This window comes from Carettochelys insculpta, chromosome 1, assembly GCF_033958435.1.
Source record: "Carettochelys insculpta isolate YL-2023 chromosome 1, ASM3395843v1, whole genome shotgun sequence".
Lineage (NCBI taxonomy): Eukaryota > Metazoa > Chordata > Testudines > Carettochelyidae > Carettochelys > Carettochelys insculpta.
The window spans coordinates 299,157,318-299,182,468 of NC_134137.1; the positions used below are offsets into that span (position 1 = coordinate 299,157,318).

At 42.7% G+C, this 25,151-nt stretch overlaps 1 protein-coding gene across 3 annotated transcripts in view; it reads left to right on the plus strand.

Moving 5' to 3' along the window:
* The first annotated feature begins 252 nt into the window (after positions 1–252).
* RASSF9 (Ras association domain family member 9) overlaps positions 253–25,151 on the plus strand; it is a 35,106-nt gene continuing 10,207 nt past the window's right edge. The window contains exons 1-2 of one of the 3 annotated variants that reach the window (XM_074983999.1): positions 261–377; positions 16,573–16,654. Coding sequence is in view for 1 of the 3 variants with exons in the window: in XM_074983998.1 (XP_074840099.1) it covers positions 331–377 (47 nt within the window). In the remaining 2 variants the exon portion in view is untranslated. Of the gene's footprint in view, positions 378–16,572; positions 16,655–25,151 lie in introns of all 3 variants that reach the window. The other 2 variants (XM_074984000.1, XM_074983998.1) reach the window with 2 other exon arrangements.

Genomic DNA, 25,151 nt, shown 5'->3' on the forward strand with positions numbered 1-25,151 from the left:
CCTTTGCTGATCGCTGCCTCGGGATTGGCAAGCCTGAAAGTTGAGCCACTTCTGCAAATAACTTCACATCACAATAAAAAGTGGTTTTTTCTCTCTCTCTCTCTCTCTCTCTTCTTTTCCCCTGCTCATAAACGCCTCCTTGAAAATTACAGCTGGGCAGGACTCCAAAGGTGCAGCAGCACCAACAAACCAGGCGTTCAAAGTGAGCAGCAAATTGCACAACTTCCAGCTCCTCGCTACGCTGCGGGACTGCCAACAAGCTGGAAGGAGGTGAGGGACAAGGGGGGAGGAGAGGACCACCCCCGCCGCGGTTCTGGATCCCGGGTGGCGATGGCTCCCTTTGGAAGGAAGCTGCTAAAGCCCCGGCACAGAAGCAGGTAGAGCGAGAGAATGCGGGCGAGGGCGCGTGGCGGCCGGTCACTTTGAACCCCCCCGGGGAGGGGGAACGTGTCCGGGGGATATTGATCAAGACGGGGTGCAAGTGGGGCGGCATCGGGACATGTTCGGGGGGGGGAATTTGTGTCGGGGGGGGGCGGGTGCCCCTGAACCAAGCTGTGACTGTGGTCCCTAAGGGGAGCCCCTTCTAGTCCGGGGGTGCTGCGGTCCCTGCCCGCGCCCTAGGGCCTCTCCACAGCAGCCTTTTCCCTAGGCAGAGCCAGGGCCAGCCGAGCACATGCCCCAGCCGGGGGCGCCTCAGTGCTCCCAGCCCAGCCACGTTGTTCGAACCCCCGGACGCCCAGGGGTTTGGGGGCTGCCCAGGAATGACCGAAGCCGGGTGTTAATGCTGCCCTGCGGGTGGGAACTACCCGCAGCCGGGGCTAGCGCCCCTTCTCCAGGCTGCAAACAAAGCTCCCGGGCCCGGAGGAGGGGCTGACCTGGTTAAACTGAGCGCGGCCGCATCGACCTGCACGCCGCGCTCTGGGGATCCGCCTCTCCCCGCCGAAACTTTCCCCGAAGTTTGCCTGGCTGTGGGAACTGGCTCCGGAAAACTTCCCGCACGCCCCCCCACCCCGTTGCTTAGCACGTCCCTCCAGCTGTGAGTTGCGCGCGGGACGCAGGGGAGAGGGCAGCCTGGGGAGCCTAACCTGCTGTGTGCAGGAGGGAGAGGTTCATTTCTTAGCGCTCTGGCTTGGGGACCCTCTTTTGCCAAGAAAAAAAACGCCCTGCTGACAAGTTGCGGTCGCTCAGGGTCTTTGCTTGTGTTTGCGAGTGCTGATCCTTCAGGCTGCTTTTTGGGGACTGACCCCCCACCCATGCTTGCTTCCGCGTGCCATCTGCGTAGACTGGAAGGGAACCATCAACTGCCCGGTATGCAACTGTGTAATTATTTTAAGTGCTACTATGGCACTGGAGTTTTAAGTGCAAGTTTTCAGGGAGGGAACCTGCTATTTTAGTCCGAGGTTCTAATGACTCAACAAGTCTAGCTAATACTCGGAGTAAATCCGCCACTAAAACGTGGGCTGCAACGCCTCTCTTGTTGTTTCTACTTCATGTTGTCTTGCGTTTGAAAATGCCTAGTCCTGATCCCTTCCTAGTGTGCAGAGTTGGGCCCCCAGTGTGACTGTATTTGAGGGTTCCTAATTTTGTCTGAAGTAGGTTTATGGATTTAGAGTGTGTGTGTGTGTGTGTTTTTCCCCGCTCAAGTTATTGCTAAGATTTATACTGAGGTTGTACATGCACTTTAGTGAATTACTACTTCAACCATTTAATTAATGAAAACAAATCATTCTCTTAGTTGGGCCTTTTGTTAACAAAACTGTGCTGTTTTAGAATCTTGAAAAGCTGGGGATACTGCCTACAGAAGTGTGTAGGAACAGGACTGTAAAATACATGAATAGTATGTTTCATCAAGGGGTTTCTGTCTTTAGACATTCTGGAAAGTTTGATGTATTATTTTAAACCAAACTAAAAGTATATAAACCTTATATGTTTCCTGCTATTAAAAAGGAGCTGTATTATTTTGACGTCAGTTAGCTGAATAAATACATACACCCAGAAGATGCTTCCCCTCCAGTCAGCTGTGATCTTTCTGATTGGAAATACACCACTAATTATGTTATATTCACAAAGATTGTTGATGTGAACTTCCGTTCCTTGCAGAAGACAGGCCAATATGCAAAGCTTTCTAGTGCGAATTAACATGAAAAGCTGGGGAGCACTTCCAAAATGTTGAGACTTTTTTTCTTCTTTTTTTTCCAGTTTTTCTTTGAAAATGGCATATTAATTCTGACTGGCATAGAGGTAGTGTTTTAACAGGAGAAAAGGTGGGGCAGGGTGAAGGGAGGATAGAAGTCCTGTGTATGTGTAATGAGAGCAGAGGGGATGGGAAGGGGAAAAAAAGTGATTTAAAAAAACCTCATGTATTCTAACTGCATTTTCAACCAATGAAACCTAAGTGTATACATCTTAACCACTCTCTTAGAACAGATTTGCTCTTGAGGATTCAAGGTTTGCTCTCCGAGGTGGTAAATGGGTCTTGTAGACCCAATACGATGCCATGAACACCCTAGAAAGACAACAAGCAGTCCTCTAGCACCTTAAAGACTAACCATTTTATTTATTAGGTAAAGAGTTTTCACAGGTAAAATCCATTTCTTCAGATTTTGTATTAAAAGTGAGAAAACAAAGTATACATGTGTAGTACCCAGAGGCACTGAGACCTCATACTCGGGTGAGTGAAGTCTCTCTGCTTTACATCCATGGCTGAGAGCCAGTTGGCCTTTAGCTCACATGGTGGAGTACAGGGCTTTAGCCCCTACGATTGCAGGTTCAATCCCCCATTGTAATGCCAACAGACCTGGTTTACCAGCACCAGGGATTTAACCTGCAATCATAGGAGCTAAAATACAGCTGGCTTTCAGCCAAGGCTGTAGAGCTGAGACTTCACTCACCCTAGTATGAGGCCTAAGTGCCTCGGGGTGCTACACATATATACTAGGCTGGAGGGAAGAAAAGAAAAGGGAGGGGGTCACCTATCATGTACATGGCCACCCCTCTGATCCTAGAAAGATTTACTTTCTTCTGACAGTTGTCATCACTGTGGGCTTATTTCAGATCTGGCACTGAGCCAAAGTGCCATTGAAGTATGACATTCAGAGGCCACATCATCGGGTGGTCAGGTTAGAACAGCAGACGGTGTAGAAACTTCTGAGGCAGCATCCAGCTGTGTCCAAGTTTGCCTGTCTTTTAAAAGGCTGTTCTATTTTCCTTCCTCACAGCAATGTTGTGAGGCTCACTGCTTGTACAGCTCTTGGAGAAACCTAGATCAAAGGTGTTTTTATGTGCAAATAATTAAGACAAATGAGCATTTTCCATTCTTGTATGTAGTGTGGTTGTAGTTGTGTTTGCCCCAGGGTACTAGGTGTACAAGGTGGGTGAGATGATATCTTTTATTGGCCCAACTTCTGTTGGTGAGAGACACAAGCTTTTCAAAGTTGGGCCAAAGAAAGATATCACCTCACCCACTTTTCCTCTGAATTTTCTGATCTATTTTTTTTCCCATCTTCAAAGTATTTAATTAGCCTTCTTATGTTCCCCAGAGATGAGGAATTGAGGTGGATCATCCAAATTATCCAGATGGAGGAAGTGAGACAGAGATGTTAATGACTTAACCAAGGCCAGGAAGGCAATCTGGACTAGCACCGGAATTAGAATGAATGAATTACAGTCAGACACAGGGGTACACCTCTGTGATTATTATTGTTGTCACTTTTATTTCGTATTCCTCTTCATATACTAGCTGCTTCTTCAACGAGTCAGATATGCATTGTACATGGGTAGAGCTAGTGTATTTATTCTGTAAATTTCCAAAAGCTCATCTGTGACTTAATAATCTTTGCCCATTTGACTTTTAATGAGATCAGGGTCCATAAGTGCCCATAATTTTAAAATATGAAGGTAATTATCATGGAGATTTTCAAAAGCATCAAGATGTTTGTCACTTTGAAGTCATTAGGTGTCTTAATGCCTTTAAAATCTGGTCTTAAATGACTTTTGAAAATGATCCTCAGGGTAGTAAGTCACTTAGGTAGTGGCTCTCTGTCACTACCACATTCATCATTCCAAAATTCCTTGTCCACTTCATGCCAAGAAGGACTCAGTCACATTTTCATTGAGTCTGCTTCCCTCAATATTTCAGAACAAATGCCAGTTACCTCATAGATCTGGCATTCTATCTAATTTTATAAAATAGTTTATTTTTAGACTGGGCAAGATGAGGAAAGGAGATGGTGCTCATGGTTCCCTTCTCTTCATGCAGAATTCATGAATATTTCAGACCTATAATGATAGGCACAAACATCCAGAGCAGTCTCGTAAAGAGTTTAAGTTAGCCTCAAGTATTTGGCTATGTCTACACAAGAAGCCTCTGTCGACAAAAGTCACTTTCAGAAGGAATTTCCTGGCAAAACTTCTGTTGACAGATCACATCTACACATGAAAGCAGCTTGAAAGAGCAATCTGCTCTGTGAACAGAGAGTAGCCAGACTTCCCAGCCCTCTCTTGACAGACTGGCCAAACTGAAGCTCTGTAAACAGGGTTGCCTGGTGAACCGGAAGCCCTGTCTATCAACAAAAGGGCCCCAGAATGTCTACACAGCTGTTTTGTTGATAGAACACCATTGAGAGATGTGGTATACCTGAATGGGGAGAGGTGCTGGGTTTAGTCGACAAACCCTTGACAACATGCATTTTGTGTGCAGATGCTCCACAGTTTTTCTGGACAAAAGCCCAGTTTTGCTGGGAAAAGCCTCTTCTATTGATGTAGCCTTTGTGTTTTATTTACACATGATACACAGTGTTGCTTGGTTATTGGGAATTACTATTACAAATCTGTTATTTAGTTTATGCTTATTGCTTTTGCTCTTCCCTCATGAGCATTTCCACTTCTATTGCTCATTTCTAAGCCTGGCACCAGTAGCCACTGAGTGCAAGCACCAGGCCAGCCTGCTAATTAGACTGAGTCTGTTTTTCTTGGCGCGAGTGATGATTGGCTACTCAGTGTTGGGCTCTGATGTGGGATTGGAGGCAAGCCAAGCAAGTGATCTCTGGAGAATGCCCCTCCCAATTAATATTCAGCTATTCCCTGAGGTCTCACTAAGGGAAAGGATAGCAAACTAGTTTATGGACTTGGTTTAACAATACCCCATTGTCACTGACCTACATCCCCAGGCCTTCTATCTCTATTGGCTTTCCACTGAATCTGTTCAAATCCTGATAGCAACTGCATATATTTTGCCCTGTTCTACAGGTTAATGTGATGCAATAAACATTAAACCATGACAAAGAGAAGCTTGAAATGCTCAAGGTTTGGGTTTGGATTGTATAAGCACTCAGTTCTAATGCTTCTCTGAATTACCTTAACTTCATCTAAACTGGGCTGGAAATTTCATGAACACATATACACAACATCTGACACTTCCCTTCTTGCACAAAGTTACTATGAAAGCAGATGATTTTATGCCATTATGGCACATCTTGTTCCAGTCGCATCTGGAAGCTGAGGAGTGTGCTTGGGATTGGAAGCTGGGAAGTGGGAGATTTATTCGAATCCTGAGATTGAATTCAGGTTCAGTATTAGAAATGGCAAAATATTCAAGGTGGTCATATAGTATATTTTCTAAATTATGTTTGCCCATGACTACTAGCTCTTTGAGGCAGGGGCTGTCTCTTTGTTTTGTGTTTGTACAGCACCTAGCACAATCAGGTCCTGATCCATGACTAGGTCACATAGGCATTACGATAATAGAAAGTAGTGTCAATGATATTATTACACCACCTGAGTAATATTACATAACACATATTATAATTTATTTTCTGGTCCAACTTGTCTGCTTTGTCCCAAAAAACAATCCGATTTCAAATATTTTGTAGTAATCCCTATACATTTCTGCTTGCTTCACTTTCAGGAAGAGCTCTATGTCTGGCAAAACACTAGTTTTATTTCTAAAGAGTTAATTATCTTCTGTTCTAGGAGGGTAGACTGTGATTTCAATGCAGTGGAGTAAATGGAACGACTAGTAGGCTTGTGTGTAATACTACACCATCTGGAGAAAGAGCAATACTTAGGCAAAGTTGAAGCTAATGTGAAATGTAATGTTCAGTGTTGCAGAGAAGAAACATGGCAGATGAAGAAAAATATTTTTAGTGGAACAAAAGACAAATGTTATTGACAAAAGTTTCTCGCCGGTGTGATAAGAAATAAAAGATTTCATGTGTATGAATGAGAAAAGGAAATTAAGACCCAGCTTGACAAAGTCCTGGCTGGGATGACTTACTTGGGGATGATCCTGCTGGAAGCAGGGGGCTGGCCTTGATGACCTCTTGATGTCCCTTCCAGCCCCATGATTCTATGATAAATATCTGCTTATCGTGGGATGACTAGTATAAAGAGGTACCTTTTCGGTGGCAGGATGGATTTCCAACTCCATATCTTCTGTAAAAATCACACTAGTGACCAGGATAAATCTCATAGGCTGGTCTGAAAGTGTTTCCTCAGACTCCTTCTTTGCCTCAGAAAATCTGAATTTGTTCTCTTTGGATTTGTATGATGAGTAATAATAATAATTACAAAATATGCAAAGCAGATGGAAGTACTTTACAAAGATTATCTTAATATCATCTGCAAGCATTGCATTAATAAATGCTGCACAAACATTTGATTCCAGAAACATTCTTGAATGGGAGTAGGTGAGTACTAATTCATGTTGGCACCTCACTGATGAGGAGAATGAGGCAAAAGGCTAAGTGATGTACCCTAGATTACACAGCAAGTTAGTCTCCATAATGAATATATCACATCTCATAGAGCTGGAAGGGACCTTGAGAGGTTATTGAGTCCCGTCCCCTTCCCTCTTGATAGGACCAAGAACCCTTCCTGAGAGATTTCTTTTTTAATCTGTTTGCCCCAGGCTTTGTCTACACTAGATCCCTTCTTCGAAGGGGGCACGGTAATCAGCCTGATTGGAGAATACTAATGAAGTGCTGCAGTGAATATGCAGCACTTCATTAGGCTGATTCTCCCCATGGCAACTTCAAAGTTGCCACAGGGAGAATTAGCCTAATGAAGTGCTGTATATTCATTGCAGCACTTCATTAGTATTTGCCAATCAGGCTGATTACTGTGCCCCATTCAAAGAAGGGGGCAAGTGTAAACACAGCCCTAAGCTCCTACATGGCCTGCTCAAGAGCTGAGCTCACAATACTGGGTTTACAACACCAATGCTCAGTGTATGACTTTCTGGTTCCCAGTGACATGTTCCAATGGCTGGATTCTTGTCACAATTGTTATTATTAAGATAGTTTGTATGACTCAATCAATCAATATGTAATACCCAGAGGCACTGAGACCTCATACTAGGGTGAGTGAATTCTCTGCTCTGCAGCCCTGGCTGATAGGCAGCTGGGCTTTAGCTCATGCCATACAGCCCAGTGCTTTAGCACACCTGATCGTAGGTTCAATCCCTAGTGCCAGCAACTTGGTTCTGTTGGTGTTACAAACATATGACTAATCACTGCCCCATAGACATTATAAAGAAGACTGTTCTTCCCACTCAGATTTTACTGTTTAGGGCCTTTACTGAAGTCAGTAAATATCAGACAGAATGCAGCAGGTGAACAAAATAAACAAGTATTGTACTGGAGTCCATGTTGTTTGAGAAAACAACACACAAATAGCAGGTGGGTAAGCAGCCACAATACAGACAAATGTACAGCATTCTCAGACGATTCCTACCAGCATGCTTCCTGCTTGACCTTATTTGTCCCTGGTATTCCTGTGATGTGTCTCTTATGACCAAACATTGTCACAGATTTTCACAAAATATTTTTGATGGCATTTGCCTTTCATCTTCTGGAAAATTGCTGAATTTCTGCATTTGTAAGGCATTGGGGAATTTTCACACAATACTTTCTATGTTTGTGTGCATGAAATGTAGAAGATAAGGCCAAGAAATATTCAAAAGTGACTATACAGGTTGAACCCATTTAATCCAGCACCCTCAGTACTTGACCAGTTGCAAACCAGAGAAGTTGCTGAAATACAGGAAGTCAGTGTTGGCTAGCAGTATTACCAACACTTCCATTGCTTATTCAGTTCTTAGAAGATAAATTAGAGCTAAATAACAGCACAGAACTTTGAAAGCCAGGACCAATAGCTGTAAACAAACTTCAGGGACAGCAGGAAACTTGGCCAGACCCTGAGAAGTGGTCTTCCAGCTAACTAAAATCATGCCAGATTACAGATGTTGCTGGACCAGAGTGCCAGACAAGAGAGGTTTAACCTGTAGTGATTTTGGCAGCTCAGTTTTTGGGATAGTCAACCTGAGACTGTTTAAAGTGGCCTGATTTTCAGAAAATACTGCACAGTTTCTGAAAACTAAGCTTCATGACTGTGTCTCCAGTAGGGTGCCCACAATCATCAGCCAGTTTTGAATAACATGGCTTGACATGCCTATAGGACACTGCTACCTAGATGATAGGACATGGTGGAAGGAGACTCTAGTTGTACTTCTGGTAGTGTGACAGACTTGCTTTGTACCTTCAGCATCTGAGCTTTACCATCCCTCCCTGTAAATTTGAAGTGGTACAAGAAGCCTGCCTCAAGGGATATAACTAGGGCATGTGTAGTCTACAGAAGTGTAAATAGTGAAAGCCATCAGTGGAATAGGGGAATCTAGAATCTCTGCGTTCCGTGTTCTGAGACACACGCTCAACCTGCTCCACCATGCATCCCAAAACACACACAGGAAAATTCACAGCTGGCTGTTTTGATTGGATTTGTCTGCATCACTGAGAAGTCTTCAGCCTTGTAAAGTTTCACACATTAGACCTGGGGGTTTGAATAGGCTATGAAGTGATTCAAAAGGAAATCACTAAAACTGCCGCATGGCTTGAGTAGAATGCATGGCAGTTGTATGAGGTGAATATATGGAGGAAAGATGATCTCAGAGCCAGCTGTGTTCAAATAAACATGCTTGTTGTTAATTTTCTATCACAAATACCTGCAATAATGACTTCCTGACATAATAAAACTAAAACATTTGTTCCCTGGGAACAAGAGAAAGCATCCCAGCTGTTGGACTGATAGGTGCTTTTTCCAATACATCTTTTGATAAATCTCTCAAATGTCCATCATTTACAAGACTCTTGTTTGATTTCTAGTTACATATATACTATATACAAATTCACACTCAACTTGTTCCGTTGTTGAAAGTCAGAAGTCAAGAATCATTTAACGGGGATAACAGACAGCATTAATTTTACCCAAGGGATGAGCCCCACTGCACTGGGAGGTGACTGCATTATTACATTTCTTATGTCTCACATTTGGAATTATTTGATATGTCTACATAGCAGCTGGAAGTTTATTTCCCAGCTCAAGGTGTCAGACATATGGTAGCTATGACTGAGTTAGCAAGCTAAAAATAACAGTGCAGCCTGGGAAATGCAGGTGGTGGTATGAGCTGGCTCCAGGCCCTTTTGAAACTCTGCAAAAGCATCACTCCACCAGGCTTCTCAGAGTTGCAGGGGGCAATGCTGACTGCCCTTGGCCCCACCCCTTCCACTCAAGGCTCCACCTCTTCCAGGGATATGGAGCCAGCCCCTCCACCCCGTTTGTCCTGGGTCTGTGGTGCCTGTCAGCCCTGCTGGCCATCTGTGCCAGCCTGGATACCCTTGATAGCCCACTAGCACTATCAAAGTTACATCTGAGCTGGAACTTGCACCTCCCGCTGTAGTGTGGACATACATTTGGTGAAATACGTAGGTTCTGGATTGCTGTAAGATACCATTAGTTCTTTTAGGTAGGAAGGTGAGAGTATCAGCTTACGTTTGTACTTGTAATCTTGGGTAGTGTTGATAGAGCATCATGGTACAGATACGTCACACTTGCAATAATCAGCCGCAATGTTAAGAAAAGCATAATTTTAGAAGCAAGGTGGGTTTTTACAGCGATGGGAATTTTTTCCAAGAGCTATATAACTTACTAATTTGCTTCAGATCTCTTTTGGGGTTCAAAGTCTTCAACCTCCTTTGCTTGGGGGCCCCCTATTCTCTTTACCTGTTTATTCTCACTTACTCGTGTTTAAAATAATTGAGTTATGGAAGCCCCAGTCACAGGAAAATGGAATCACATCCGTTGACAGGTAAAATATAATTATTTTGCTCCTTTTGAAAGAAAATTGACAAAAGGGTTGTATTACATATGGAAAAATGTGACATACCTCTTGGTCAGGCATAAAATGAAGCTTTGAAAAATGTAATAATGAGTTATCTGTCAGACAATTATGTGAAAAATTGGTCAATCAATATGTCTACTCTCTATTAACCTTTACACGTTGAGTATCCTCAGCAGAATTGTGCATCTCAGTCAGGAATGTGAGTAAAGTTGCGCAGGATCTCCTCATAGGCCCTGAATCTATACAGAAAGATCTCTTCACCTGCATGGAACAAGTTGTAGGTTAGGGCCTTAATTTGTTTTTTTCCTAGCCTCATGCAAGTCCAGCATACAAATGTTTTGGTTTTAGTGTTAGTTTAAGCACTTTAAAGTTAAAAACTGTGGGTGGGACACTGGTTTGACAGTTCACTTCATGCCTGATTTACCAAAGGAAGTGATCATTCTGTCTACTGATTAAAGATTGGCTTAATAATATTCATAAGTAAAGTGCTTGCTGTATAGGATTTGTCTTGCTTTGTTGGCTGCATTATTGATAGGCTGATGTGCAGAAATGTTGCTTTGTTGTTTCAAAGGAGTAGAATTCATTCTTTGGACAACATGTGTCAACAGCGTCTAATCTGATCTAGTACACTTGAACCTCCATACTCCGGGTGTCCCTCATCCGTGAACATTGGCAGTATGGACTCTGGCAGGGGAAGGGGGATGCTGCTCTGTGTGTTACTGCTCCCCCTCCCCTCAAGCTGAGGGAATGGCAATGCAGCAACACGCTGCTCCTGAGGCTTTTCTCCACTGCTCCCATAGCAAGAGCTGATGGGATCTGGAAGTGGCAAGGGTGCAGAGCCATGTGGGTCTCTGGGAGTGAGGCACCAACTAAGTGCCCTGCTTCCATCCCCCTCATGTTCAGGCCTTCCACTCCCTGGCCTGGAAGATTCTTTAATCCAGCATATCCTGTTTTCCAAGGTTACTGCTTTAAAGAGGTTCAAGTATAGTTACACAGAGTTGTTTAATTTGCAGTTTAAGGCAGTCTGCTCTGGCAGCTGCCATGGCAGTTTTACTATTAGAAACTTGTCAGATCAATAACCTTATGTAACCCCAGATTCTTAACAGAAATTTGAAACCTGTTGACTCTCCCAAGATTTGGTACTGTGCACAAGTCCACTCACAGAGCGGGGGAAAGAAGGGCAATTGAGTAGTAGCCCAGTGGACTTAAGGAGGCCCAGGGCTGTTTCTGCTACCACCATTGCTGTAGCCCTGCCTGGGCCCTTTTAAATACTGAGGCTCTCCAGAGCTCAGATCCACAGAGCTACAGGGTGGGAGGGTGGCCCAGAGGTTGTAACAGTGTGAGCGAGTGAGGAAGGGAGAGCCAGGCTGAGAACAGAGAGGGGACAGGCTGGGAAGAGAAGGAGGGAGCTAGACTCTGGGCTAGAGCCAGGCACAGGACTGTGGGGAGTGGGGGCCACAGGTAGCAGAGGAAACAGGCTGGGAAGGGTCAAAATGTGAGGGGTGGGGCAGAGGTAGGTAGGCAGGCATGGCTGTGGGGAAGGAGCCAATCAGGGCCAGGCACAGGACTGCTGAGGGGCAAAAGTGAGTGGTGGGGCAGAGAGGGGAAGAGGCTGATCTGGGCACAGGAACACCGGGGTGGCAGAGCTGGGCAGGGGGGTTGCTAGGGTTGGTCAGGGAGGTGAAGGGGCTGAGCGGGACATGTAATAACTGGGGAGGGGGGCAAAGGGGGAAGGAACTGAGCTTGGTCCCCTCTACTGTAGGGCAGATCTGAGGAGAAGAGTTGGGTGAGAGGTTGCTGGGAAGGAAGGGGAGGAAGGAGCCAAGCTACCATTCATGTGTCTTAAGCTATTATGAGGAGCAAACAAAGAATAGGTGCATGTTTGACTTTGCTTTGGAACTAGAACTGGAATTCTGGACCTTTTTTTAACCCCACAGACAGACTATCATTTTACATAGTTGACTATTGAAGAAGCAACATGATTTTTGAAAGGGGAAGCTTTGATGATCCAGCCTTGGTCCATGAAGAAGATTGGCAAAGTTTCTGTACTCATTGTCGTAGTTCAGGGTAACCATATGTGTATTTTCCCTCTAAAATCCAGCGAATGCTCACACTTTCTGGTTTCTAGCCATCTGGACAGAGACATGTGTCTCTCTCTTCCTCCTCTAGTTTCTGTATTTCCATCTTGTTTAGTATTTACAGGTTGCCTAGTGCCTAAAATGTGAATTCCCCAGGAAGGCAGATTGTCTCAGTGTGCCTGCTTTGTCTTTCTTCCTCAGAGGCTGTACACAGTTCTCGTGCAACAGTGAATTTACCACACTGCTCTTTCTGCACGATAGTCTTAAAGCATAAGCATACATAGAGAGCACAGCATCGGAACCCTCCCTGCTGGATTATAATAAAGGCCCTCGGTCAGTTTAAATTCAGGCTATTTATCCAAAAGTCCTTTCTGTGTCTGCTGGTCTTTAGACAATTGAGATTGAACAACTGTAAACAAGTGTCTCCATGAGGTGGTACCTCTCTGGAGATAGTACAGCCTGAGTTTAATTGTCTAATCACCTTCCACTCTTCTTAGTTCCTGAAGGGTTGTGGATACCAGCTTGAGGGTATTACATATAATCCCAGGTCCAAAATGATGCACAAATTTAATACCGTAAGTTCTCCCAAAGGTATTGTAGAAACTTGTCAGACCTGTCACACTTGCTATGTTGTCAGTCTCAGGATTTTATATTAAATATAGATACACAGCCTTACTATGTATATTTATTTTTGTTCCACCACTGAGGATGAGATGGCATATCAGTGAGATTTTCATAGAATTAGTTGGTTTACTGGTAAGCTTGCATGGAGTATTTAGGCAGGATACTGCCATTGGAGAAAGAAAATTAGCTTAAAGTCCTACTGTTCAAAATCCATTTATATACAACGTCTTCTCTGGTTTTCTCTCTCCTGAGTGGAAAGATATTACCAAAGAAAGTTGTCTCAAGCTGTCCATGATCTGGTTAATATTGATGAGAATAGTTGTACTCTAACAAACGTTAGCAATCTTTAGTGTGAATTCTTAATAGCTGAGCAGATGGTTGACTCTACTTTTATAAAATATCAGAGAAGAAAGATGCGAAGTCTTAGATAAATATGAGGTTTTTTCTTATTCTCAGTTTCAGGAGAGCCTAGCTGAGCTTAAATATATTCAGATTCACCTGTTTAATTCCTGATTGGTGGAGGCCTATGGGCAGGTCCCAAGTCATTTTTTGCCATAGACAGCTTATGGGAAGGCAGGACACTCCCAGCTTCTACGTACACAGAGCCTTTATAACATCTCATGGTGTGTAAATACCATTTAGTTCCTCACCGGTGTCCCTTTTAGAGGAAGTTCAGGAACAAGAATTGGATTTATGGTACAATTTTTAGTCAAGCATTATACATTTTGAGGCACTGGAACAGTCCAGTCCCTTGGAGAGTGCTGAAGGAAACATTATGTGGGTTGTCTTCAGTATACGGAAGATATTTAGTGCTTCTCCCTTTCCAGTCAATCCAACAAGGGCTACTTCTTTGCTGTTTGAATGTTTAGACCGCACTTCTCTTTGGATGACAGTTAATACACTACAAGATTGAAGTGATATTACTGTTGCCAATGAAGTATTTTGAGTGGCTTGTTGTGTTTTTGTGCATGCCCACTATTCAGGGAATATGTCTGCGACTTGACGGACTACTGTGGAATTCAATTGTCTTAGAATAAATAGTTAACACCAAATAATGCAAGAATGATGCCTAATTTTAGCAGAAGCTGTTTCCACTACAGACATTCATGTCTCTAGTTCATCTAGAGTAGATCACTTCAGTGTTCCTGTAAACACACTTTCTTTGAAACTGACTTACTTAAGGAACATGGTTATTTGCATGTTCATTAAGGGGTTGTGTCTATGGACCTTATTCAAAACCAATAGAAGTCAGAGCAAAGTTCTCAGAGATTTCAGTGGACTTTGAATCAGCATGCTATAGGAATGAATAAACTTGTTATAACAGCTGCACTACTTACTTCTACCTTTAAGTATATAATTCAGAGTTATACCTGTACTGTAACATTTGATTGTTATGTGATTTATTAAACTGGCTGGTCTTGGTTATTGCTCAACAGGAGTCCTGTAAATATATTCAATAAGAAAAATTATTTTAAATTTGCTTAGCAAATAGATGAACTATTCAATGAACAGGTATTGAAACATATTATCCGTGTTGCTATCTTCCCATTTTTAATGTAATAATGATGCAGTCTTGTATCTACATCTTGTATTAAGGATTCTGCTGCTATAACTGGAGCAGATAGTTATTTAAAAGCCTATCCTCAATATTATGAGGCCAAAAGTGTAATTTTATAATAATTGTACCCTAAATACATTTTTTAAATTACCAAACTAATGACAAGAAGATGAGGGGAGACCTCCCTCTGGTACAATGGTCTCTAAATTGTACAGGTCTCCCCCACAGGAGGGCAGAGCAACAATCAGCATCATACCTAGCCCAAGCAGATCCAATCCCAGCCTCCATCTGGGTTCCACTCCCACCTATAACCCTGGCACTGGCCCCTCTTTTCCAGCCAGATCATGGTTCCCCCTCAGGCCTGTACCTGGGCTTCCAACCCCTCCTGGGGCCTTATTCCCAACCATGGTTTAGCCACTTGCAGAGGGGCTTGAACCTGAGACCTCCAGAGCTCAATACAAAGCTGCTACAGTTTGGACTGAAATCTAGCTGCTATGCAGCTGAAGCTAGAGCTGGTCTAGGTGTCATTACATGAGACAGTGAACCACACCTACTAGGTATGTGATTAACAATGTCTCCAGGTGTAACTCCAGCCTCAGCCCTGACAGTGGCCTCACTCCCGTTTCACCACAGCAAGCCCTGTTGCAAAAGGGCACCAACTGGTCAAGGATAAAAACAATGTAAAAAATTTGGGGTTGGCTACTCTGGTGTGTTGACAGCATCATCATAACCAGAGCTGGGCTGATATCTTCCTAAGAGTGGTGGTGTGAAGCATCATGATAAGAGGCTAGTTTAATAACAGTTATAAGTAAACCAAAACAGCCAGGTTAACTTCAGTTCTCAGAATCACTGGGAAAATGGAAAATATCAACATATGTTCAGATGGGAGTTTCTAAAAAAGTATTTCATATATTGTTGTGTGTGTGTAATATCAACTGCCAACACAGATGCTTCTGTGTATGTATGTTGGGCCGGATCCCTCAGCTACACACACACACACACGTGTGCAATGTGTTCATTAATGAAGCTATTATATACATTGGTGGAGGATATCGCTATATATGAAAAACAGTTGTATGTATGTGTTTGCATGCATGCACTCTTGATGGGGTGGGTAACAGTATCTATTAAAGTTGCTCACTTTATAACTTTGCCAAGCTTTCATAATTTGGATTAAAATGTTGCATGTTGAATACCTGCTTCAGGCTGAAACTTTTTTGTTTTTAAATGACAACCAAAATAGTTCAACCATTTCTGAGAACAAGTCTAGGAAGAATACATTGTTTTGCCCACATTAACATTTTCTGATGATCTTTTCTCTGTATCTAGCTCCCCCATGCTTTAGAACAGGGACATACATTTGGTCTAGGATGACATTTGTGTCCGGAATAGGCCTTGTGCCATCCTCTTGACAATCCATCTAAATCTGGCCAAGGTATAAGACTTTGAAAAGTTTCAGTTTACACATGTTCAACAGAGATTCATTGATTTTTTGTAGAAACTAAAATCTCTGAATATTCTGTTGTCATTGAGCATGTTCCATCCCCTCACAGCTCCTAGTGCTCCATCACACCATGTATCCTATATGTGACCACACTATACATGTCATCCTCACAGAGCAATTGAACATACTGCCTCCAACAGATTGTTACAGGAGCAAAGCCAGAATTCTTTGGGTCAGTGTGAGGCCAGATGCTGGAACTGAGAATTGGGAGCCTGTCTCTCCTGCTATCAAGACAGTGTAGAGGAGGAAGCTGTTTGATTCAAGTGTAGAAAGGATAAACTCTGGAAAAGGAAGAGATGAGGATGAGGAGTCATTGAAGCTGGGAGTGGGAATGGACTGATTCTGAATGTGATTGGTCAGGACCCTTGGGACTCTTACCTGACGTGCTGAGATCCCACCAGTGGTTTTATTAAGTATGGCAGGTAAGATTTAAATGATCTTAAGAGACAGCACACAAAACAAGGTGAGTTACTAAACAAAATAAAACAGAACATGCAAGCTAAGCTTAATACACTAGGAAACTAATTACATGCAATATCTTACCCTAAAAGTTGTTCTAATGATCTTCACAGACTAGATATATTTCCAGTCTGGGCCCAGTTCTTTCCCCCATTTCTGTCTTTTTTGTTTCCAGCAGTCATCTTGAGTGGGGTAGCCGTAGAGATCTCACAAACTGGATCGCCTCATTCCCCACCCTCAAATAGATTTTGGAAAAGGTAAGAATCCTTTGTGTTTGGTCTAACTTTCCTTCTGCACTTGTGGAAAAATTCAGTATCCAAGATGGAGTGCAGCATCAGGTGACATGGTCACATGTCTCTTCAAGGCTTTAATCTCCTTACTTCACTAGCTGACCCACAAGTGAGCAGGAAGGTTAAGCTCCATTGTTTCTTGCTAATTGGCCATTGTATCCCTGAAGTGCAAACAGTGAGAGTGACCCACAGCAGCAAATAGGCAATTACAAATACAAGGCCTAAATTGGTATAATCATATTCAGTAGACTACAACCTTTTAGTGATATTTCACATGAAGTATCTCACACAAATCATATTCCAGATATGTCATACTCATATGCATAAGTATATTCCCGTAAGAAATACAGAATGTCCCATCACACTGAGCACTCACAGCTACTACTGACATCAGTGAGAATTGCTTCCAACATATTAAATCTATAGAGTCCTAAGAACTCTGAAAAATTATGTCTTATATGTCTCAACTTTGGTTCCAAAAACTAGTAGATGGTTTTGACTTTATCTTGTCTGTGCCTCATAGGTGTGTGGTAAAGCTAAACTTAATAACGTGGTGATGAGCAGCACAGAAAAGCCCATGAGGAAATGAATAATTTTATCTTAAAATATAGGCACAGGAAGTAGGAGTGTGGGAGATGCTGCAGCACCCCCAGATTTTGCATCTGGCTTTCCCCCACCTAGGGGCTGGATCTATCATTTCCTGGTTCCATCGGCCTCGCCACCATCTGGGATCCTGTTATACGCTGTCCCTGGCAAGGGTGCCATTTCAGAAGGGCGTGGGGGATTGCTGCTTGGGGTTCTGCTGCCAGCCCCTGGTTCTGCAGCAACCTCCAGTTTTGGCTAGGGTTGCCAGCCTTCCTGGACCAGACATACGGGATGCCATTTGTGTTGAAGGCATGTGGTCTGTCTGGTCCAAGAGAGTTGGCAGACCTACCTGGATGGTGAGGTGAACAGTGGTAAGGGGTGAGCAGAGGTTTACAGGGTAAAGGGAGCAGCTCAGCACCCCCACCCTAAAAATAGTTCCAGTGACACTGTCTTCAGAGCAAGGTTCTACCCCTGAAGAAGATAGGGTTCCTGTAGAGAAAAAATAGCATGCAATCATGAAATTAAAATCTGTGTCATAATGCATATTCAGGAAGAGGCCAAATTAAGGTTACACAGGCAAGCTTAATTCTGTCACTTTATACTTTTTGAGTTTCAAATGGGTAGCCGTGTTTGTTTGTAGCCACAGAAACAATGAGAAGTCTTGTGGCACCTTATAGACTAACAGATACTTCGGAGCTCAAGTTTTCGTAGGCAAAGACCTGTTTCATCAGATATAATATATCTGCTACATTGCATCTGATGAAGCGGGTCTTTGCCTATGAAAACTTGTGCTCCAAAGTATCTGTTAGTCTATAAGGTGCCACAAGACTTCTCGTTGTTTTTACTTTTTGCTGGATGTTGGAGAGTTAATATTCTTTTAACATAGTTTTTGTGCGTGATAGCGTATGTGATAATGAAGAGTCTAAAATGTTCACGTGCATGTGCATTTTGTGCTCTTCGTTGCATATTGTCTATAAAGCTGGGTACGTACATCATTGAACTTTTAAAGTCATAGGTCAGAGCCCTGGTAGTGACACCTAGAGTGAGAACATACTTCACAAAAGGATTCTAAATACGTTTATTTCTGCAAATATTATAGGAGGGAAATGTACCTATTTACCCACCACTGTTGGACTCATTGAACAGATGAAATATGTTGTTAAAGTAAACTTTTTTTTTTTAATTCTTCTTTTATGAATTTGATACTTGAATTATACAAGTGCCTAACTGCCTAGGTTAAAAGGATCCTCAAGTGCTATGGTGTAAAGACATTTATATATTCCAAAATGTTAAGTCAAATATGTGTTTTAAATGTTAACTCAATCCACCTTAACTGTGAACTAAATATTTCACAATAACTAGTTTTCAGTCTGCTTAAAGTGCTACAAATAAATTTGCTGCAATTTACACAATACATACCCAGCAAGTGCCTTTCATAACTGACAGATTGCTTGTGCTTCCTGTGACTATCAGTGATGTTTGTCTTAATCAGTGTTTTTTCTGTGCCACTACTTGCCAGTATTGAGTACCTGCACCTCAGCAGCCTCAGCCATGGGACTGGCTGGGATGGGGTGGCCAGGAGCCATCTGCATACCGGCTCCTCATTTTTTACAAAAAGCCCTGGTCTTAATTAACTAATAAACACTTAATTTCTCATTATGGTGAAGTGATACAAAATTTAACCAAGATGTATATATTATTTTCACTAGCCATTCTCTCCTTGGTAGTTTAGGACTCAGAAATATGAGTTCAAATAACTAATATGCCACAGACTTCCTGTATAATCTGGAGCAATTCACTGAGCTTCCTTGAATCTCCCATCCCTGTCTGCAAAATTGAGATAAAAGTATTTCTTAAGCTCAAACGGGTGAGATGAGGAGAAATGCATTAATGCTAGCGAGGTGCCCAGGCCCTATGCTAATGAGTGCCATACAAGTAGCTAACAGCTGATTTGCTACTCAAAGTTAATGTCAAAGATTTAAAATGTGTGACCTAATTATATTATTTCCATTGCGCTTCATCTCAGTACTCAGCCTCTCTGAGGCTACAAAGCAGTTATCTATACGGTGCTACAGATGTACTACTGTCACACAGCTGGAGCAGACAAGTTACATTAAAATAGTTCCATTTTGGTGGTTGTGTATGTATACTTGTGCATGCCATTCAAAGTTTCTGATATAAATTGGTTCAGATTTCTTTTGTGTATCCAAAAGTCAGGGTAGCTATTAAATCTAAAGATATTCATAAGCATGCACTGCATCTTGGGTTTATTTTTTCCCCTTCTGGCTCTTCAACTACCCATTGTAAGTAATGGAGCACATTTCATTCAAAAAGTTGCAAGAGAAAACAAATAGATGTGAAAAGGAAAAAAAAAAGAGTTTGATTGCAAATGAGGCCTTGATAAAAATTCCTTTTGGAGATCACATTTTCAATACACTGTAATGAAAAACAGAAGAGATTACATGGTGTAATTTCAAAACAGAGTGGTTCACTGGCTGTGAAATTTGCTAAAATCAGTGGTTTTTTTTTTTTGTTCTTTTTTTTAATTGGTACTTACCAGTACTGAGTACCGGTACCTCGGCAACCCCAGACGCTGGATTGGTTGGAGGGGATGGGTGGGGAGCCGGCTGAGTACTGGTTCTGCTTTTTTTAACCAAAAAGCACTGGTTAAAATAATGAAATATATAGACAAAGAGAAACCCACAGAAGTCTTCCTCTGCTGTCCTTACTTAATGTGTGCTTCTAAGCAGTGTGTGATTTAGTTATCTGTACATACAACAAAATTAGGTTAAAAGAACATTAAAGATCCAAAAAACAATTACTTAGGAATAATTAAGAAACATCTGCTTTATGGTTACTGATGCAACCATAATCCAGGTGCCTCGTACTAGGGTAGGAAGAAGAACATGGAATGTAACTGAAGTCATATAACATGCGTGCATTAGGGATAGACTCAGGACTATGAGGGTGACTGTAAGAAGAAAATTTCCTAACGTGCCAGGAATTAGCTGTGCAAACAAAAGCAATGTTCTGTTAATGTAGTGGGTAAGTAATCAGCTGCTGGGGTCAAGTGCTCAACAGGGCTGGGAAGGACCCTGCTCAACATGGCTACTCATGCCAGCTGATGGGGCGTGAGGGTGCAAAGGAGGCCACTGTCTCAGCACAGTGGCCAGAACCCTGGGCCCTTTAAATTGCTGCCACAGCCCCATGTGGTACACTCCAGGCAGTATGTTGGGTTTCCTGGGGTCAGCACAGTATGCTCTGGGCAGATCTGAAGCTGCCTGCAAGAAGCTAACCCCACCTCCTCCCCTTCTGTCCAAGTTCCCACCCCTTCCAGGGATGTGGAGATGCCCCTCCCCTGCCTTCCCTGGGGGCCCAGCAAGTCTGTAGGCCCCACTGTAGCTACTGCCCCATGTGTTATTCACAGAAGGGGCCATGGGCCATATCCCATGTCCAGGGAGGAGAGAGTCTAGGTCATCTCTCCTCCCCCACCACTACTGCTGTTTGAGGAGCTTCCCATACCTTTTGTGCTGTGCCGTCTTGCAGCTTTGGGAGTGGAAAGAGCAGCATTTCATGGGAAAACGAAAAGGCACTTATGTTGTCTGAGGGCTTCCTGCTGCTTCATATCAAAGATCTGCTGTCACAAGACTCTCTTCTAATGGAAAGTGCTAGGCAACCTTGGTAGGGGAAAAAAACAGTTCCCCTCATAATGTTGATCACAATCTAGGGGTATTTTAGGACCCACCTCTGCCATGAATTATAAACTCTTCTCCTTCCCCTATTTGTAAGGAAAGAGGCTGGGGATAAATGATTTCAATCTCCTCCTGTAAATAAGCCATAGCAGCACAAGACAAGTTTTACATAGGTCCTGTGCTGGTCCTTTACATGGGTAAATTTCTACCATTGTACTTTGGTGGCAGGAAAAAACAAGACAAAACTGGGTAGCTTCATTTGCTGACAGATGGAAACAGGCCGGAAAACATGATGAGAGGGGCAGTTTGCCAAACTGTAAGGGCTAACCTTGTGCGTTGTGCACAAACACTGAACAATTTAATGCCACTTTCTTCCCATGCCTCTCCTCCTGCTGCAAATTACTGTAACTAGATGCTCCAGTGTTGGTTTCAACGAGGGAGCCCCTGCTGTACAGTTGCTCTCAGTGCTGGTTCTCCAACCACAGTCACATTATCCGCATCAAAGAATTGTTTTTTTTCTCCAGTGGATCAAGTTGCTAATGTTACTTTTGCTCATCTTGGAAAGCACTCTTGCAAACAATGATCTTGTTTCCCTCTTTGTTCTCTAAACCTCCCTTCTGCCAGCTCACCACAGTATAGCATTGATGCAACTTATCTGCCTTGGCATTATGCCTTCTCAGGACAGTTGCTCATGGTTACTCACAGAAGTTCCCTTCCAGACATTTTTGGACTAGTAGCCAGAAGCCTTTAAATGGATAATGGTGCTTTGTCTGGTGGCATAGTTCTTGTTGTGTGGATCTGAAGAAGACCTATGTGCAGCTTGAATACTTGTCTCTCTCACCGAATGTAGTTGGTGTAATAAAAGATAATATCTAACCTACCTTGCTGCTCTGTCTGACAGGCAGGCAGATTTAAGGTGTGATACAAGGTAAAGTGTGGAAGGCATGAACAGTAAATCATACCACTGATGAAGAGGTGATGAATTAGCAATGGTAATGTGTAAAGTAATAGCCACCATGGAAGTACTGACAAGCATGTAATTGCTATCTCATCATTATTCTCTACTCTCACTCCTCAGGAGAGTCAATGTAACCCACACAGCTTCTGCGTGGGGTGTACTGGGTCTGCTCTACAGCCTTTGCAAACAGGTAGCTGGATTCTTGGCTTATGGAATAGAGGCTCAGGTACTAATCTCCAGAAGTCCCAGGTTCAATTCAATACCCACAGGCACTGGGGGTCTGCTGGCATTACAAGGGGGGGCTCATCTGCGACATCAAGTGGGAAGTCTATGAAGCTCAGGATGTGCTTCCTCAACTAGGGGCAGTGTGAAAACTGCATGTCTGCTGAGTGTGGTATACTGTTCTACTTAGTGGCACTGAGATCACATACAACAGAGGTGAGCAAACTTTTTACATCTGGCCCCACTTTTCATCCCTACAATTAGCATCCCCCTCCCAACTGGTCTAATATGATCCAAACTGATGGATATTTCAGTTATGTTCATATGGAAAGCAAAAAAAAAAAACTTTTGACACATGTAAGAAAGTAAGTTTGTATAATGTAAAATCTTTTTGAGTTAGTATATAAATGTGACTACACATAGATAAAAACAGTAACGTACTTGAACATTTTAATGAAATGGATGAGCCTGAGACCCAGCAGCTGGTCATGCTGTGCCTCCTCATGACATTTCCCCCCCACCTGCTTTGTGCACCTGTGACGTACAGAGAGAAGTATGAGTCTGCTGCACAACCTTAGCCAATAGCTCATGCACAAAGAGCCAGGTTCAGTTCTGTCCATTGGCATTACAGGTAGGGGCATTGAAGCACTTCTAACACCAGCAGAGCCTGGTTGGTTTTGGGTAGACTCAAACCTGAAACCTTTCTCTCTAGCTATAGCTGCTTTTTCCTAAGGGCATGTGTCTCTCCTCTGGCCACAGCACTCGACAGAGAGCTTGTATCATTCAGGCCACATGATTCAGGCAGGCTGCACTTTGTTCACAAGATTTGGCTCCAAGTGCTTTTGAACAAATGCCCACGAGTTGGCTTTAAATTTGAATAAATACCAGCTTGTATGAGGATGGTTTCAAAAAAGCAAATTTGACCTTTTAAGAGATTCATTCAGTGTTATGTTTACTATCTGGGCAGTCACTGCAGGAATTTCTGGTGTTTGCTCTTTGACACTAAAATAAGACTTAACCAATAAGATACAGACGTTAAAACAAACCCACCTCTGGCTGCAATATATACAAAGGGATTATTCAATAATATAACTATAGAAAATCAATTCTAACAGTAATAGTAAGTCATTCATTGCAGTGTCAGGGGAGTGAGAACAGAGTGTCTATGCCGTCCCAATTTTTACCAGCCACAAGTGCAAGTGACAAGAAGTAGAGATGACTGAGTGACCCTTGGGGAAGAAGGGGTGACATGACAGCAGAGCCTTAGGGGGGTAAGGAGCAACACAAGTGGGTGAGGCCACAGTTTATGTCACATGCCCAACCCCCACTTATAGGAACCTTCCATCATATTAGTGTTGTAGGGTACTGCTACAAAGTGAGATGTGACTTTGAATTCATCTTGGATTAAAATATGAAAGCAAACACAATACAGTGAGTCTAATAAAAAACAAATGCACATGGTAAATAAACCCATCATAGCATGATTAAACCATTGAGTAATCTACAATAAAGTTTTGATGAAGGAATAGTATCCAGCCCTATGTTTTTTTTTCTCTCTCCCCTTCCCACACTTTTTATTTAAAACGTTGGTAATATTATTATTCTTGTTACAGGTTGAACCTCTCTTATCTAGAACTCTCTGGTCTGGCAACATCTGTAATCTGGCATGACTTTAATTAGCTGGATAACCACTTATCTTGGGTGTGACCAAGTTTCCTGTGGTCCCATGAAGTTTGTTTACAGCCACCACTCCTGGCTTTCAGTGTTCTGTACTGTTATTTAGCTGTAATTTGCCCCTAAATATTTTCTAAGAGTCCAGTAAGCAGTAGAAGTGTTGATAATGCTGCTAGACAGTACTGACCTCCTGTGGTTTGGCAAATTATCTGGTTTGGCACTAGTCAGGTTCCAAGAGTGCTGGACTAGAGAGGTTCAACGTGTGCTATTTCATGTATGTATTGCAGCGTTATATAGATGCCCCATTCACACCTAAGCCACATTGTGCTAGGCATAGTATAAAGAGAACAAAAAGACAGTGCCCCTAGAGAACATACAGATAAAATGTTGGTGGATGGAATACGTAAGAACACAAGAAATTATATATAATCCAAGGGGACCTTATTTTACATTCTTGGTGTTATTCTTTCAGCTGGAATAGCTAGTCACAGTTTTCTATGTTGCCCCTGGGGTTCTGCTGTTATTTTCTACAGTCAGCAGTATCTTTCCATCAGTTGGCTTGTTGAACCGCTGTTCAAACCAGTAGGATTTCTGTGTAAAAACTGACAATAGAATATAGCTTTAAGGCCCTAGTGTTGTGGTAGCCTTGGAGCTACAGACATTTTAAAGTTAGTTGAAGTTTAGCTAACTTCATATGTTCACACTTGCCAAAACTTGCCAGGCAGGCTTTAAAGTAGTTGGGGGGTGGGAGGAAGGAGGAGGATGAGGCTATTTTCGTAAATTATATAATCCTTCCTATACCACAGAGAACCAAGATAACATTTTACTGTAGCAAAATATTCAGAAGAAGAGAGTGCCTGTCCCAAAGAGTTTGTATGAAAGTCTAAAGGGAATGGACAAAGAAGTTGTAACAGTTATAACAAACAGGGGACTAACTGGTGAGAAGGAGAAGTACTGGGAAGTACAGTAGATCACAAACTGAATATAATCCAACAAGGTGACACACACTGCTTCTACACTCTCACATTCCTATTGGAGGTGGCATGGTAATGAGGCAATTTGAAGCAAGCTAATAAGGCACTAACCTGCATATTTAGTGGCTCATTAGCATAATGTCAGCCATGCAACTTTTCAAGTGCAGACTTGGAATTGCAGATTAGCAGTGTTGATGTGGGCGGGTTTGAAATAGGTGCCCCGCTTCAACAGTCCCTTATTCCAATCTAGTTCTGTGGGATTAAGGAACGTCGAAGTGGGGCATTTATTTTGAAGCTGACCCCATCTTAACTGTCAATCTGCAGTTCCAAGTCTGCACTTTGAAATTTGCACCGCCCCA